The sequence below is a fragment of the Alexandromys fortis genome, unplaced genomic scaffold (genome assembly GCF_014885135.2).
Source record: "Alexandromys fortis isolate MF-2015 unplaced genomic scaffold, M_Fortis_MF-2015_v1.1 scaffold_237, whole genome shotgun sequence".
Classification (NCBI taxonomy): Eukaryota; Metazoa; Chordata; class Mammalia; order Rodentia; family Cricetidae; genus Alexandromys; species Alexandromys fortis.
In genome coordinates this window covers 425,578-443,385 of record NW_026068137.1, presented here as the reverse complement: position 1 = coordinate 443,385, position 17,808 = coordinate 425,578, and the positions used below count along the sequence as shown (strand labels likewise).

The window sequence follows — 17,808 nt, the reverse complement described above, 5'->3', positions numbered from 1 at the left end:
GTCCCACATGAATCAAACCAGCTCATGAGGCCTGCCTCCCTGGAAGCTCCTGTGTTGAGTAGGGGGTGCTGATCTGTTCCTTGGTCTCTCTGTCATCACTGGTAATGAGATCCTCAATGTAGGCATCCAGCTCGTCATCTGTGCTGATGTTTAGGTCCTCTTGTGCTTTCTGCAGGAGTGCCAGAACATTGCTCCGAAGTTTCTGGAGTTTCTCCTCTGTCTCCCGGAGTTTCTCCTGGGAGATGCGCAGGCTCTCCTCGGACGCCTTGACTCTTGAGTCGGCAGAGCTTTGGTAGGAATTACAGAGATTCTGGAGCCCGGCTTCGTATTGCTTGAAGCACTCTTTCAGAGGAAGAGACAGCAATTCTTCTGAATTCATAGCACCCAGCTCCTTCTTGGATATGGAAAAGCTCAGCGGCATGAAGTAACGTAAGCACTTCCAGAGAATCTGGACCAGGAGGTCATTGGTGTCGTGGTTGGCCTTTAGAGCAGTGGTGTCGGGTTCAGTGCGGAAGCAGTCAGAGGTGGAGGTCCCCTCTAACGCCACAGCCTGTTGGTCCACCATGTCGCCTTCCTCCTTCATACCCTCTTGCTGCCAATCAGCGCTCTGATACTCCGGAGACAGCTTCGTCAGCCACACATTTTCACTGCCTTTTTCGACCCAGCAGTTTCCTGGTGTAGTATCCTCGGGCGCATCCTCAAACTTGACCTTCCACCAGACCACATTGTCTCCCACCTCCACGGCTGTGACGTGGCCCTTGTAGCACTCCCCTTTCACCCGCACCTCCACGTACAGACCTTTATCCTGCTGAGCCGTCTTGAGGTCAGCTGCACCCTCCTCCTCAGAACTGTCCGAGAGGTGGTTTGCAGGCATCTTTTCCTCCTTCTCAGTCAACCTGCTCCGTTTGCGTGACTCCATCCTTCTCTCCTCAGCCTCTTCCTCATCAGAGGTCTCAAGACTCCGTTTACAATCCCACCATTCTGGTGAGGGATTTACGGGTGGATCTGGGTTCTCCAGCACTGGAGTCTTCATGGCTTTAGGGGTGTCGGCCTTGCAAAGGTGATTGGAATTAGGGACTACAGACGTTGACAGGTAGGACTGGACCAGAGGAGTGGGCTGGGGTACAATTTTTACCAGGGGCACCACTGATTTTGGGGGTGTCTCAGGTGGGTAAATCAGGATGGTCTTTCTTTGGGCTGTCGAAGCAGGAGAGTTGGGGTTGGTGCAGAAGACAGAAGCCCTTTGGAGCTGTCTGGATGGTCTAGGAGCATACATGGACTTGGTTATTCTTTGGGCATTCTTGTTCACTCCCCACAAAGGTGGTTGAAGGCTCTGAGCGGCACATTTGGTGAGAGGTCTGGAGGTCACTTCCAAGGGTAATTTTTTCAGGTCACCTTGGCAACAGATGGGCTTGGTTTTCTCAAGGGCCTCAAGCTTCCTCTGCTGTTGACAAATATTCTCTGTCAGCTGCTTCTGCCTTTCTTCTTGGGTCTTTCGAGCCTTTTTAAATATTCCGATAGGAATCTTCGGCTTCGGTTCAATAGCCTCACACTGGTCCTGCTCCGAATCAGGGTTCATGGCGCAAACCCAGTTGTCTGGATAACCTTCTTCTACAGCACTTAACTGGAAGGGAAGGGTCCTCCACTTCAGACACAGATCACACTGTATGGTGGTCGGGACCTGCATTGACCTCCTGCGTTTGAAATGCAGCTCATCCGATGGGGGCCGGGCCCAGTTGGCAGAGAGGTAGCCAAACTCATCCCAGAACTTAGTGATTCCACCCTGGGCAATGTCTATGTCCTTCCAGTATTGTGCCAGGTGCTCCCCCATGGCCCGCAGCAGGTGGCGGTACTCCTTGGCATCAGCAAAGTCTTGCTTGTTGTGTGTAGGCTCCAGGACCAAGTAGGGCACATCGATGACCCCAACAACCCCACCACACGTCATGCCCTTTTCCAGCTGCGGGCCCACTTTCTCATACATCTTGATCAGGCGGCTACAGTTGTAGATGAACATGCCATCGTGGTCACGGTGTTCAATGTTGACCCCAAAAACAAAATTCAGTTCCTTAGGTTCTTTGAGTGCTCGCTGCTTGGCATCCTTGATCCTTTTCTTGACATCAGCTTCTCTTCGAAGGGTGATGGCTGTATTCTGGACCTGCCGCAACATCGCCCTAGAGTCCCGTGAGATGTCCTTACCTATGTGTACTTCTAACGCACGAGCTTTGTTCTCTGCTTCCCGAGCCTTCTCCTCGGCAAGTCGTGCTACCTGGTCAGCTTTCTTCACCTCTTGCTCTGCCCGGGTCTTGAAACGGCTTGATGTGAATGTGTACTTCCTGGGCTTGTACAGGCAGCAGGAGAGCTTTTTGGTTCGCACCTTGTGCCCATGAATGAAGATCCTCATCCGAGGATCAATGTAAAGAATAGCAGCATAGGCACAGAAGGAGTGTAGCTCTGGCTTCACGCCTTCTTGGAACAGATCTGCCATCCGGATGTCTTTTGGATTTGAGGTTATGTCTAGTTCTGGCTCTCCGTTGTCCATGAGCTTGAGATTAAAAATGATCACCAGGGTCCCACTATCCCCAGATATCTTCATGAACTGCGTCATCACTTCTCCCTCGGTGTGGAAAGGAGAATACTTGTAGATGAGTTCTGTCTCGATGGCAAACTTCTCCAGATTGTCTGTGACAGGTTCTCGTGTCTGCGTATTCCAGGTGGGCAATGGAACTATCACTTCATCAATGCCTTCTTCCTCATGAAAGGTTCGAGACAGGAAGAGGCAGCTCATGGTGTCCTCCTTCTTGGTGAAAAGGATAAAATCCTTCCCAATGCGCATTGAGCCCGATTTTAGCCCATTCCCATACCGCCCAATCTGTGTGGACTCTGGTGTTCGTTTCCCTGATTTCCCAAATTGGATCACATTGATGGCATCATTTGGATCCATCCCCACTCCGTTATCCAGAAAACACAGCATGAATCCACCTTGCAGGTCCTCTCGCCTTTCAGCATAGATATCTATTCGGGTGGCATCGGCATCTCTCGCGTTATCAACCAGCTCAGCAAGGGCTCCGAACAAAAATTCATGAGTGGTTGAATTTGTGTGTAGGTATTCAAAGGTTAGTTGAGCTCGGTTAAGACTGTTATAATTGGTGAATGCCATGACGAAGTCTCCACTAACTGAGAGATATATGTATTGAAGCAGATTTTCTTGGGTTCTACACAGTAAAGGGTAGTTCTTGCTTCTTAGTGACAAATTAAACAAGCAATCTAGTAACTAAAATACAGAGATATTTGAATCTGAGATGGAACCCTTCTTTCTTTCTGTCTTTTCAATGACTATGATGTAATTTTTTTTGTTTGTGTATGTGCATGTGTGTGTGTGTGGGGGGGAGCTAAACCTGCATTTCTAAAGAACTTTGAGTGTTGTTTCCTTAGTTCATTTCAGACAGCCTGGGTCCAAAGTGGATGGTTCATCCAAAACAGCCATAGAGTTGACTGTTATTGTTTTATCTTGACATTATTTGAGCCATGTCCTGTTCTCAGTTTTTTGTTTTGTTTTTTGTTTTTTTTTTTGTTTGTTTTTGATGAGAAGACTTACCAATGCAGAAATCTACAAGAAATTTAGCTTTCATCTACATCGTCACCACCAGAGACCGAAGTATCCTTAAATAGATGTTGTCCTGGAGGGACTCTGGCCAGAGCAGATAGTTGTACTTCCGGTGACCCCCTGGGCAACTGATAAAGATATTTGGGGCTCCTTACCTATCTTTCAAATTCGAACCTAGACTAAACTCAGCTTGATGTTATGCCACAATCACCACTGATGTGTGAGATGACCTCACAGTGGTCCACAGAACCACCCAAATCTCCAGTGGCAGGCACTGGCGCTAAGGCACTTCCCTGCCAGGCCTGGGTCTTGTGGCCACTTTCTCTCTCCTCTCCAGGAGGAGTCTCCTTTTCCAAGGCCCAGCCCCAGGGTGTAAGACAGTTATCCGCCACAACCAAGCAGTTCGCGCCCGCGAGCTGCTAGCAGCTCCCAGAAGCCTTTGTCTGCCTCTCCCTTAGAACTGAAATTCAACCGTCCTCTGCGGGCTTGGAACCACCCGCTACCTCTGCCTCGGCCTAGGAGGAGCGCCACCTGTAGGTTGGACTATATCACTACAGTGCTAAAGTGTAGAAACGGACTGGGTGCTGGACCAAAAGACGTTAACAAAACAGCACTTGGGAGGCAGAGGCAGGCGGATCTCCGTGAGTTCGAGACCAGCCTGGTCTACAGAGCTAGTGCCAGGACAGGCTCCAAAGCCACAGAGAAACCCTGTCTCGAAAAACCAAAAAAAAAAAAAAAAAAAAAACCTGTCTCGAAAAACCAAAAAAAAAAAAAAAAAAAAAAGTAATAAAAGTAACAGCAAGGATTCAGAGATTGCTGCTTCTCTGCCAATGCTAACGCCATCTTGGTTTCTGCTTTGTGTCGTTTAGAGCGCACTGCCCTGGGCCTTCTTTTACTAAACGTTTTTGTTTTTATGTTGTCTGTGTGACTGTATGCCACTTGTGTATGGATGCCTGCAGAAGCTCGTGGGTCCTCTGGGGATAGAGTTGGAAGCAGTCTGTAAGGCCCCACGCCTGGGTGCTGGGAATCGACGTCAGTTTTCTAGGAAAAGCAGTAAGTTCTCTTAACTGCTGAGTCATCTCTCTAGCCTCAAAGTCTGGCCCTTCTTAAATTCTTTGAGCAAGATGCTGAGAAGCTGGATAGACTAGCACAGACACCATTAGTAATGGTGACCCAAGAAACCTATATTTTGTTGTTTAAGGATGAGACCAGTATCTGTCTCCATGTTTTTGCAACTAGTTAGCTGATTTTTAATCAATATGTGACCCTTACTATGGTGAGTGCCCCAGAAATTATCGTTTGCTGGTTTGGTGCCTGTGTATTGTGGCATTTGTGGGTTTTGGCCTCCAGAAATCTAAACTAGAAACAGTGGTACAAAGTCACCAGGAGTGACAGCAGATGCCTTTAATCCCAGCACTCGGGGAGGTAGAGGAAGGTGGATCTCTGTGAGTTCAAGGCCAGCCTCATCTGCAAAGCGGCATAGTGAGGGCCAAATAATCTAGAGCTACACAATGAGATCCTGTCAAAACAACAACAACAAAAACAACAACAAATTGACCATTACATTCTAAGAACTGCGTATGGCACACAACATAGAGTTTTTGTTTGAGGAAGGATGGGGAGGAGCAAAGGATACATCGAACATTAAACTTGGAGAATTATAAAGAGAAACTAGAGGTGGCAGCAGGAGAGCAGTGACGAGGCAGAAGGTGAATGATTCAATCATTCTTTTAATGTCATAAGGAGGGGGTAAGAGATGGTTCAGTACTTAAGAGCACTCACTGTTCTTTTTTTAAAATTGTTTTTATGGAGCTATTTTTCTATGCTCCCCTCACTGCTTCTCCTCTCCCATTCAACCCCCTCCCATGGTACAGATGCTCCTAATTTACTCAGGAGAGCTTGTCTTTTTCTACTTAAGATTAGATCCATGTATGTTTCTCTTAGGGTCCTCTTTGTTGTCTAGGTTCTCTGGGATTGTGAATTGTAGGCTGGATTTTATTTGCTTTATATCTAAAAGCCATTTATGTGTATTGCCACGTGACAGTGGCTTACCTGCAAATATTCTAACCAGCGTTTGTCTCAGGCTGTGGATCCATGGTGTCTCCTCAGTTCCATCTTCCTCGCCTACCTATGTTCTCTCCTATCAACAGGCCAAGGCACTTTCTTTATTCATTAATGCTAATTACACCACACAGATTCCCACATCAAATGGAGTACTACATAATGGAAAAAAATGAATTACATCTTGAAATTTGTGGGCAAATGGATGGATTTAGAAATATCATATTGAGTGAAGTTACCCAGAGCCAGAAAGACAAATATAATATGTACTCATCCATAAGTGGCTTTTTAGACATAAAGCAAAGAAAAACTAGCCTACAATTTACAATCCCAGACAACCTAGACAACAATGAGGATCCTAAAAGAGACATACATGGATCTACATGGGAAGTAGAAAAAGACAAGATCTTCTGAGTAAATTGGCAACACGGGGCTCATGGGAGATGGCAGAAAGGAAGGGAGGGGAATGGACAAAAATATATAGCTCAATAAAAACAAGAGAAAAAAAATATTTAAGAAAGCAGGCTGAGCAAGCCCTGAGGAGCAAGTCATTAAGCAACCCCCCTCAATGGCCTCTGCATCAGCTCCTGCATGAGGGTCCTGCCCTGCTTGGTTCCTGTCTTAACTTCCTTCAGGGATGGACTGTGATTTGGCAGTGTAAACCAAATAAACCCTTTCTCCTCCCCTCCCACAAAGAATGGCTATTGTTCAAGCTGTTGTCTACAGGCTGTGCAGTGTGCTCTACATTCCCAGTTTCCATGAGCTCTCACCCATGCTGGGTGGGCTTTGGTTATACAGCTGCTTTTCAAGTCACTTCTGCACTGGTCAGTAAGCCCTCACTTGTACTTCTGTAAAGATCCTCAATTACACTCACTGGTTCACTAAGTAGAACTTCAGTGGTACCCGAAATTTCTGTGCTCCAGGCCTGAAGTAAGTCGGCACGTGCGCTGCATCTCCCCTGGAAATAACACCTCTGTCACGTGACACCTCTGCCTCTGTCTCTTGGCATTACAGGCCTTTGCCACCACCACCGTTTTTCATTTCATTTAAGTGAGTTAGGTTCATGGGTGCATGGAAAGTGATACAAATAAGCACTTAGTTTAGTGAGTGTATGTTTTCAAAATTACTCTTTGATTAAAATGAAACTTTGCTGATGGTTGAGATTTGGTTACTGGCCTCAAGGGCAGGTTCTGGTTGTCACTTGTGTATTTTGCATGTTCTATCTTTGTTTCTAATGGGAAAATTGTCATTTCTTTCCGTTCTGCCTTAATGCCTATTAATTTTGCATGCTAGATAATAATAGGTGGCTTCTATTTGTAAGTATGTCACTCATTTTTGTGAATTTTTATCCTCCTTTACTGCTTTGTGATCTGGTGCACAGTTGTGATTTTGTTGTTTGTTTATTTGTTTACAGTAGTGAGGTGGTTGTTAGATTTTGAAGCACCTGTCCTAAGTACTTTATTTATTTGTTTTTTTCCTTTTTTTTTTCCTGTGAGGAGACACCATGACCACATCTCCTGCAAAGGAGAACATTTAATTGGGGCTTGGCTTACAGTTCAGAGGTTTTGTTGTCATGGTAGTAAGCATGGTAGCATGCTAGCAGACATGGTACTGGAGAAAGAGCTGTGAGTTCTACATCTTGATCCACAGGAAGCAGGAAGTGACTGTCATACTAGACATGGCTTGAGCCCACCCCCACCCCCAGTGACTCACTTCCTCTAACAAAGCCACACCTACTTCCGTGCCTCACCTCCTAATAGTGTCACTCCCTATGAGCCTATAGGGTCCATCTTTCAAACCAGCACAGACTGTACGCATTGAGTACTGTGTACATCGTGGCTATGCCAATTCATGTTTGTTAGTTCCTTGGCTTATCAATCAAAAATATCTCAAACTTCCAACAACTCCTTCCTCCCATTTTCTCAGAATTAAATATCCGCTCTTCTGTGCTTATTTTTGTTTCTATAATGATAACTTGCTAATTTATAAAGTTAACTTCCTCTTGTTACAGTTCTGAGAACAGAAACTCCAAGGTTCTTGGTTCAGGGTTTGGTGGGCCACCTTTCTCTGACTCCATTTCAGCACTGGTTCTAGAGGAGGCAAAAACAGCCTCACAAAATGCAGGGCTTAAAGAGCAAGACAGCAAAATGAACATGTCTCTCTCTTTATGATGTATTTTTAAAATCCATGTGTGTGGGTGGGTGGATATGCAGTTGTGCATGTATGCAGGTGTTTTTAAAAGAAAAAGGAGGGTATCTGCTTTCAGATCTACTGGAGTTGGAGTTACAGGTGGTTATGAGGTACCTGAAATGCATGCTGGGAACCAAACTCATGTCCCTTGCAAGAGCTGCAAGCACTCTTAACTATGAATCCATCTCTCGAGTCCTCAGTCTGTTTATGAGGTTCCAAATCCTATCCCTAAGTGTGAAAACTCATTTTTTAAATGATTTTATTTATGTGTTTGTTTTGTGTATGTAGGGGTGGGGCATGCAGCCAATTCTCAAGTAGCCTTGGTTAGTTTTGAACTTGCTACATAGTTAAGGCTAGCCTCCAACTCCCACCTCCCTAAGTGCTGGGGACTTTAGGTGTGAGTCACCATGCCTGGTTTCAGCCCTTCTTTGGTTAAGAAATTTTAATTAGGATCTGGAGAAAGGGCCCTGCAAGTTAGAATACATAGTAGTCTTGCAGAGGACCTGCCTTCCCTGTCCAGCGCTCTTGTAGGATGGCTCCTAAATTTCTTAACTCCACATCCTGATCGGATGCTTTCTTCCTGCGTCTAAAGGCACCAGCACTTACAAGCACATTCCTATACTCAGGCACATATAAATAATAAAATGAAAACATTGTTGTCATCATCATCAACATCATTTGCTATGTAATAGGATGTGTCCCTCAGCGTGCACATGGAGATCAAAGAACAACGGTTGTGAAGACAGTTCTCTCTCTCTACGGCTCCATGGATTCTGGGGGTGAAACTCCGGTTAACGAATTTTCACGGCAAGCACCTTTACCTGCTGAAGCATGTCACCATCACCAATAGATCTTTCAAAAACATTAATAGTATACCCATGCCTTCCCGCGAAGGCAACGAGGGCCAAGGAGCCATCAGTTTACCTCAGATTCCCAGGGCTGTGCTCCACTACCGCCACGGAGCGTGGCATCGTGAAGCAGGATGCACTGTGTAAGGGGCAGCTACCGCTGCCCCTGGGAACCCCAGAACTGGAGTATTCTCTCAGACTTCAGCTCCAGCTCTCTGCAGGCTACCCAGTGCCGCTTGGCAGCTCTTGAAGAACCAGGGCAACACCTGTTTTCTCGAATGCCTTGGTGTTGTTTCTCAGCACCTCTGATGTGCTGGCCAAGTTGGGAACACATGCCCCGACTTTCCCCCGAATTCAACAACGCAGCCTCTAACAGAACTCTCGGTTCCAAGGCAATTCCCAACGTAATGCCCCGGAACTACTTCTCTGGTTGCTGGTCTTGGAGGGCTCAGCCTGTATGCTAGTTTCCGAGCAGCTGCTCCAGAAACCAGTAAGGACTCAGAAGAGCCCCCCTCCTGGCGCCTTCAGCTCGGCCTGTTGGAGAATCTTCCCTCCTAGGTAGTGTTACTGTTTATATAATTTTGGGGAAAGACGCCGTGAATCTCAATTTCAGAAGCTGCTAGACGCTGAAATAGTGGTTCTCAACCTGTGGGTCGCGAGCCCTTTGGCCATCAAATGATCTTTTTCTGGGGTCGTTTAAGACCATAGGAAATATCAACTGTTATGATTAGGACTCATCACAGTAGCATAATTACAGTTATGAAGCAGGAATAAAAAATAATTTTATGGTTCGGGTCACCATAACATGAGAAACTGTATTAAAATGTTGCAGCATTAGAACTTCTAAGATTAATTTCTTTCCTGGACCATGTCCGTTTCCTTTACTTCCTGCGTCTAATGATCCTCGCTCCAGAAGAGAATATTTTGATTCAAATCAAGTTGCTACACAACATCAGGGGTTGTCTTAAAGAGTCGTGGAATAACAAAGTCCCTGAGCAGACTTCAGACCTTCCAGTAAAGAAAGGGAAATCAGAGTCCACTATGGAGAGTCGGGGGCCAGTTCTGTTAAAATTATGCTAGTTCCCAGTCTCAGACAGGTATGCACCAGGTGAAAAAGTCGGTCGAATAGCTCGCTAAGATGCTATGCTATGATCTCTGGTTTGTGCGCAGACTCTAGCTAGCTGAATGAGGCTTTCTGTTGTCTTTCACGGTTCAGAGGGGCGGCTCCTGCATTCCTAGCGAATGAGAGGCGCTGGAGCTGTGCAGATCATCCAATCCTGCGTCTGTAGAAGGAGGAGCCCCGCCTGAAGTGGAGGTGCGGGCCTTTTTTACTTCACCATAAATCCCGACCCAGTGTGTAGCTCAGAGACTCCAGGCACAAATCCTCTGCCACGCTATGAAACCTGCTCGGGTCCTTGTTACTTTGAGGAGGACCCGGAACAACCCAGGAGCTGTAAATGGTAGGTGTTGGGCCGAGTGCCAGAGGCTGGAAGGACAGTATAGTCAGGACACTAGCATCCTTACGCCCCACCTCCCCGAGTCTGGTGCTGACCCTTGGTGCTGACCCTGAGCGGGGCTGGGCTCTACAAGGGGTCCTTGTTCTGTTCTCTCTTGGAGGCCCGGAGGGTGGAGGGAGACTATCGACTTCTAAGTGAGATCTGCAGGGAAGGAGCCAGGCTCCGGCACACTCTGCCTTGAATGCCCAGAGCAGATAGGATCGTCTTGAAGTTGTTTGACATGTGAGGCAGGGACTCCTGCCCACAGCCCCGTGTTCTTCGTATGGACTTTCCTAGCTGTTTCAATCTGTTTTTTTTTTTTTTTTCTTTTTTTCTGGAACTGAAGACTATGGCTCATTACTATGATCTCAGGGTTGGAGAGGTGGAGGTGGGACAATCAGAAGGTCAACATTAGTCTGAGATTCATGAAATTTTGTTCTTAGCAAATAAACAAAACACCAAAACTCGAGTCAGACATACCTTGCTTCTAATCCAAAACTGACCAGGGCTTAATAGGTTTCCTCATTAAGTGTTTTTTTTTTTCCCCTCATTAAGGGCCCATCGAGTGCTTTCCTTTTTTCTCACCCACCTTCCTTTCTTCATTGGATTTATTTACTTGTTTATTTATTTGAGACAAAATCTTGCTCTCTGGCCGTCCTGGCATGGAATTCACTCTCTCTGTAGCTCAGGTTGGCTTTGAACTGGTAACAACTTCTGCCTTCACCGACATAAAGCTGAAATTATAGGTGTGCAACACCATGCCTGGCATCTTCAATTTTTCTCTTCTTTTCCTTCTCTCCTCTCCTTCCTGTCTTTCTGTCTGTCTTTTATGTTTTTTTTTTTTTTTTTCCAAAATGGGGCTTCTCTGTATAGCTCTGGCTATCATGGAACTTGCTCTGTGGACCAAGCTGGCCTCAAACTCACACAGATTCACCTGCCTCTGCCTCCTGAGTGCTGGGATTAAAGGCATGCTCCATCACCGCCTGGTTAGCTTCTCCAGTTTTCATAACAACTTCAAACATAACATCCAAAGAGGCAGTGACACTTAGATTTTAGGGGAACATTAAATAGCTAAGTTTACATTACATTAATTATTTTTACTGTTGTTATTATGCACCTCGCCCTTTTTGCATTTTAAATATAACATTTTATGGATTTTTTGAGAAAGTCTTATATGCATATAGTGTATATGGATCATCACTCTTACCTCCCCCATAACTCCTCCCAGATCTGTTCTCATGCCTCCCAACTTTCCACCTTCGAATCTGTCCTCTTTGTTTTAGTTAATTGTTTGATTCCAATTCATGCTGCCTTTGTACTAATAGATGTGGGACAAATCAATGGAGAGCAGCTGATCTACTAGGAGGTACATTCTTAAAGAAAACCAATCCTGAGCTGGAGAGATGACTCAGGGGTTAAGAGCACTGACTGCTCTTCCAGAGGACCTGGGTTCAATTCCCAGTACCCACACTACAGTTCACAACTGTTTATAACTCTAGTTCCGGGGGAACGGACACCCATGGCAAAACACCAATGCACATAGCAAAAACAACAAAAAAAATCCTCCTAATAAAGTCTTTCTACTCCAGAAGTCATCAGCTGTCATTCAGCTCCTCATTTAGGAGTAACTGCTCTGCTTGTGAGCCCTTCCCCTCTCCGTGTTGGAATGTTGATGCCTTGGTCGTGGACAGGTCTCGTGCAGTCAGCCACAGCTTCTGTGAGATTGTGGGTGCGGCATTATGCCCAGAAGACACTGTTTTACTCTGGTCGGATCTTTTAGCCTCTCCTTTGTGGTCATCCCTGAGCCATACTGCAGAGGCAGGTTGTAATGATATGCTGTAGGCATCCCGTTTGTGGCTGAGCGCTCCGCAGACACTTACCCTTGGCATCCTGACCACCTATGAGCTTCTGCACTCACTGATAGTCTCTGAATGAAGAGATTTCTCTATGAGATCTGAGAGACTTAGTAATCTATGGAAATAAAGGTACAAATTGAGAGGAAGCTTGGTACGGTCATATCATTATTTTTATGTATTTAAATGTGTGTGAGTGTCTCTGTGTGTGTGTGTGTGTGTGTGTGGTGCATGCACCCACGCCACAGTGTGCATGTGGAAGTCAGAGGACAGCTAGCTGGAGCTGGTTTGCTGTTGTATGATGTGGGCCTCAGGGCCCCAAGGATTGATCTTAGGCAAGCACCCAGACCCACTGAACCACTTTGCCGGCTCGCATATGTTATTATCATTTTCTTTTTAAATTTACTCACTTTTTACTTGCCATAGTATCTTGTATTTCTTCACATGTTCTGCTTTTGGGGGGCAGGGAATGGAGTTTTAGGACCAGTCTTCAGAATTCTACTAGAAATTAAAACCTTAGAAAATAAGGAAAATTGGAGGCTAGAGAGATTGCTCAGTGGTTAAGAGCATTCATTAGCTACTCTTCCAAAGGGTTCAATTCGCAGCACCCACATGGCAGCTCACAACTGTCTGTAACTCCAGTTCCAGGGGATCTGACACCTTCACCCAGACACACATGCAGACAAAATATCAATGCACATGAAATAAAAGTAAACTGTATATAATACATACACATGCATACATACGTATGTACGTACATACATACCTATATATGATTAAAATGTTAAAAGAAAGAAATAAGGAAAATTATTTTTCAGTGATGGTCAAGAAAATACATTTTTGGATGACAATGAGGTAGATATAATGGTGTATTAAAATTTTTCTAAAACATTTATTCTAACTTAAGACAGATGCTAAGTAATTTTCTCCTTTTTGATGCCTGGTTTTGAAGGTAGCACAGACACATCTTTATTATTAATGTTTTAAAAATTGTTAAATGTATTATTATTCTTTTAATGTGTATGAATATTCTGGATATATATGTAATATATGTCTATGTGCCTGATGCCCATGGAAGCTAGAACATGGCATTGCTGTTCCTACAATGGGAGATATAAATGGTTGTGAGCTGCTATATAGACTCTGGGAATTGATCCTGGGGTCTCTGGAAGAGCAACCAGTATTCTTTACCACTAAGTCATCATTCTGGCCCCTATTGTTAATAATTTGTAATGAATTAATTAATTGAGGCAGTGTTTCTTTATGGTAATAGTTCTCAGCTTCTGAGTTGCGACCTTCTTCTGGGTGTTGACCAGCGGATAGATATTTACATTATACTTCATAACAGTAGCAAAATTACAGTTATGAAGTAGTAATAAAAGTAATTTTATAGTTGGGGGTTACACAGCATGAGGAACTGTCTCTTTTCATGGTGAGTCTTATTTTCATCCTGTGTACACCCAATTATACATGGGTGGAAGATGAGAAGTAGGGGATTCGTTCTGAAACTTCACTCAGAAGACACAGTTTGCCTTGCTGCACTCACACTCAAAACCAGTCCAGGCCAGACTGGGCCCACAGTTCCTAGATATATCCCCATGTGCCTGTCACAGTTCAGAATGGTCACAGATCATATGACTATCAGGAATATGCCAAGCAACTGTATGAATGTAAGGAATGCAGAAACAGCTCCAGCTTTCCCCAGTGCCATCTGAGGTATGCAAGAACTCAGACTGAAGAGAAACTTTATGAAAGTAAGCAACGTAGGGAAACTTTTAGTGATAATCCCTTCCAGATACATGAAACAGTCCCTGCTTTGAAGAAACCAGATGTGTGCAAACAGCATAGGAAAGAATTCAGGAACGATGCAGATGTTGAAAGACAAATGATAGCACACAAGGGTGATGGTCCAGGCAAGTGTAAGAAATATACTAAAGACTTTCCCTATTACACTTCACTCTTTATGCATTCAAGTTCTCATAGTGGAGAGAAGCGATATGTATGTAAACAGTGTGGGAAAGAATTCCCTAATGCTGCTTCCCTTGAGTGCCATGAAAAGACGCATCATGAAGAGAGACCCTATGCTTGTAGGTACTGTGAGAAAACGTCTACTTGTTCAGGTTCCTTGAGATGTCACGAAAGGATTCACACTGGAGTGAAACCACATGCATGTAAGCAGTGTGGGAAAGCCTTTACCACACACACTTCCCTCCGATGCCATGAGAAGATTCACACTGGAGAAAAGCCTTATGAGTGTAAGCAATGCGGACAATCTTTCATGTTGTACAGATATTTGCAAAGACATGAGTGGATTCACAGTGGACAGAAGCCCTATGAATGTCAGCAGTGTGGTAAAGCTTTTTATGTCCACAGTGTCCTTCGATATCATGAAAGGACCCACAGTGGAGAGATGCCCTACGGTTGTAGGCATTGTGGGAAAGCCTTCACTCATCCCAATTATTTGAGATGCCATGAGAGGATTCACAGTGACAAAAAGCCCTATGTGTGTAAACAATGAGTGAAAGACTTCACTACACACAATTCCCTTCATCACCATGAAAGGACTTACATAGGAGAGAAACCCTATGTGTGTAAGCAGTGTGGTAAAGCCTTCAGAACACAAAATTCCCTTTATCATCATGAAAGGACCCACACTGGAGAGAAGCCCTATGGATGTAAACAGTGTGGGAAAGCCTTCACGCTGTGCAGGTCCTTACAAAGACATGAACGAATTCACAGTGGGGAGAAATCCTATGCGTGTAAGCATTGTGGGAAACTCTTTTCATGTTTGAGCGAGGTTCAGAGGCATGAACAGGCACACACTGGAATAAAGTCCTATGTATGTAGACAATGTGGGAAAGCCTTCTCTAAAAAGAGTTACCTGGAGTACCATGAAAAGATTCACAGTGGAGAGAAGCCTTGTGTGTGTAAGCAGTGTGGGAAAGTGTTCACTTTTTCAGTTCTCCTGAACGCCATGAAAGAACACACAATGGAGAGAAATCATATGTGTGTAAGCCATGTGGGAAATCCTTCACTTTTTCCAGTTCCCTTCGATGTCATGGAAGGATTCACAGTGGAGAGAAGCCCTGTGTCTGTAGGCACTGTGAGAAAGCTTTCCCTTCTTTGAATCAGGTTCAGAGACATAAGCAGACACACAGTACAGTGAAGCCCTTTGTATGTAACCAGTGTGGTAAAGCCTTTACTCTCCACAGTCCCCTTCGGGACCATGAGAGGGTCCATAGTGGAGAGAAACCATATGTGTGCAGGCAATGTGGTAAAGCCTTCACATATCACAGTTCCCTTTGGTACCACAAAAAGATTCACAGTGGAGAGAAACCTTACAGATGTAAGCAGTGTGGGAAAGCCTTTTTGCAGTCCAGCTCCTTGTAAATGCATGAACGGATTCACTCTGGAATAAACCCCTATACTAAAGAGTGTGAATCTGTGAACTAGAGAAGCCCTGGAATGCTATAAAGGGTTTAGCGGGCCATTTTGGTGGGAGTGTGGAAGGTCAAAATGCCAGCAGAAATTCAGAAAATAAAGAATACGCCTTAGGTTTCAGAAAGGAATGAGCTCTCTCTTGGGAAATAGATGAGAAACCATGCATATTTCATTTTGACAAGTCTGGTTGCATTCTGCCCATGTCCAAAGAATTTGAGTGAGGTTTAGTTAAAAGACATGTTTTATTAGACAAAGGCAATTTAAAGACAGTGTAATATTCAGTGTGTCATGGCTATTGCTTACCACTCTTACCTGGGTTTAGAGGGAGAGAGAGAGGAGAGAGGAGAGAGAGAGAGAGAGAGAGAGAGAGAGAGAGAGAGAGAGAGAGAGAGAGAGAGATCTAGTTTGTTGAGAAAACCATAAGCAATTTTAATGTATCACAAAAGGAAAGCATTGTGGTAGAGGGCTGTTATTGTTTTAAAAGCTTTGCTCGTCTAAGAATGAAGCATGTGCTTTGCACTTGAACAATAGGAAGGATACATTGAGAGCATAGCCCACCCATTGTAACTATATAAAATGGTTTGGAAGGAGAGGCTGAAGTGATCTCTTGTTCAAAATAGCCTAGGGATCAACTTTCCTGGTTCAACCACTAAAGCACACAGACTATTTCAGTTCTGCTAGAAGGGGGCCAGTCTACATCTCAAGCCAATAGCAGAACTTGACAGCATCCTTCATCCTTCATGAATTCAAAATGCAAGACCTGACCTGAGTTATGGAGACTTGCTCCAAGTACACTAAGGCCAGGTGATATGTGTCCCATGTGCATTCCCTGCAAGGAAGGTAATGTGTAGCACAAATCTATGAAAAGATGTCCTGAGATGTATCCTTTCATTGTTGTGAAGCTATGGAGGTGAGCCCTGTGTTACAGCAGTGTCTCCAGGAGATGCCAGGACCATGGTTGTTCTGCTGAGGGGGCAGGGAGTAGAACCAGTCTAGTGCTATGGATGCTGCAGAGTACAGAAATGGAGGAGTGGGTGTATACAGGCTAATGGAGTCCCAATGGTATCAACTATAGCCCTAGATGCTGACAAAGATCTTCAGGATTTGGTGATTTTGCCTCTGGGTTTTGGCCTTGCTTTTGGCACAGTTTTCTTATACTATATTTTCAGTTCTTCATTTTGGAATGGAAATGTTTAAACTTGATCTATTAAGTAGTGTTTAAAGTACTAAGACTGTGGGGACTTTTGAAGTTGAAATGGATTTTTTTTTTTTTTTGTTTTATGAGATGGTCATGAACCTGTGAGGGCTAGGGATAGAATGTATAACTAAAAAAGATGCTTCTGGGCATCAACTTGACAATAGGTAGACTTGCAGATGGCTAATTTTTCAACCTAGCTGGATTTATAATTACCAAAACCACTTATGATACATTCAGAGAAATAGAAATGATGAGGGAAGACCCACTTTAGATTTTATTGTGATACCCCATGACTTGGAGCCCAGACTGAATAAAATTGAGACAGGAGAAGACTAACCTACTGCCAGGATTTGTCTTCCAGCCCACCACCATGCCTTCCTTGCTAAAATAAACCATTTTCCATAAAACCGAGATAAAATGAGCATTTATGTAAATCGTTTTCATCTGGTGTTTTGTCATGGCATCAAGAAAAGTAACATCTCCACCCAGCGAACACAATCAATATAGGCACACTGTTCCTACTCACAGTTTCTTCATCATGAAATGATTTGTTCATGTCCAGAGAAAGCCCCCTCTATTGTGCAAACTATGCAAGAAAGCTTTCTATTGAATTTGTCTGATTAAACGCACACTGGAGAAAACCATATGGGCACAAGCAGTGTGGTTGAGTCACCAACATGTTGGTGCTGAGTACCGAACCTGGGTCCTTTGGAAGAGCAGCCAGCATTCTTAACTATTGAACCATCTCTCCAGCCCCTAAAAATAGTAACCTCTGAAAAAAAATGAATGCTTGAGTTGGGTTTGTTGGATACCTAATTACACCTCTGGTGGAGGCAGTAGGATTTCAAGGAGTTCAAACTACCTTGGCTACATCAAGAATAAAAGCAGTTTTTGTTAATTGTTGAGACTTTATTACTGGGCTCTTGTGATGACCTTGGACCCTCCTTCCCTCCCTCCTTTCCTCCCTCCCTCCCTTCCTTCTCCCCTTTGTCCCCCATCCCTCCCCTCCTCTCCTCCTCCTCTCTCTGTCTCCCCTTCCTTCCTTCCTTCCTTCCTTCCTTCCTTCCTTCCTTCCTTCCTTCCTTCCTTCCTTCCTTCCCTCCCTCCCTCCCTCCTT

The 17,808-nt window shown here is 44.6% G+C and overlaps 2 protein-coding genes across 2 annotated transcripts; one reads left to right on the top strand and one right to left on the bottom strand.

The window, feature by feature from the left end:
* Window positions 1-22: 22 nt before the first annotated feature.
* On the bottom strand, window positions 23-3,157 carry LOC126491106 (ATPase MORC2B-like). The gene has a single exon (XM_050126518.1). It carries the CDS (start codon window positions 3,155-3,157, stop codon window positions 23-25), a length of 3,135 nt encoding a protein of 1,044 aa, XP_049982475.1.
* Window positions 3,158-10,099: 6,942 nt separating this feature from the next.
* Window positions 10,100-15,179, top strand: LOC126491105 (zinc finger protein OZF-like). Its single transcript, XM_050126517.1, is given in 2 exon segments — window positions 10,100-10,163; window positions 13,666-15,179. Coding segments are annotated over 2 exon segments (1,578 nt in total).
* Window positions 15,180-17,808: the final 2,629 nt, after the last annotated feature.

Bases quoted from the DNA above. Each gene is read 5' to 3' on its own strand.
- LOC126491106 (XM_050126518.1), bottom strand. From the start codon at position 3,157: ATGGCATTCACCAATTATAACAGTCTTAACCGAGCTCAACTAACCTTT.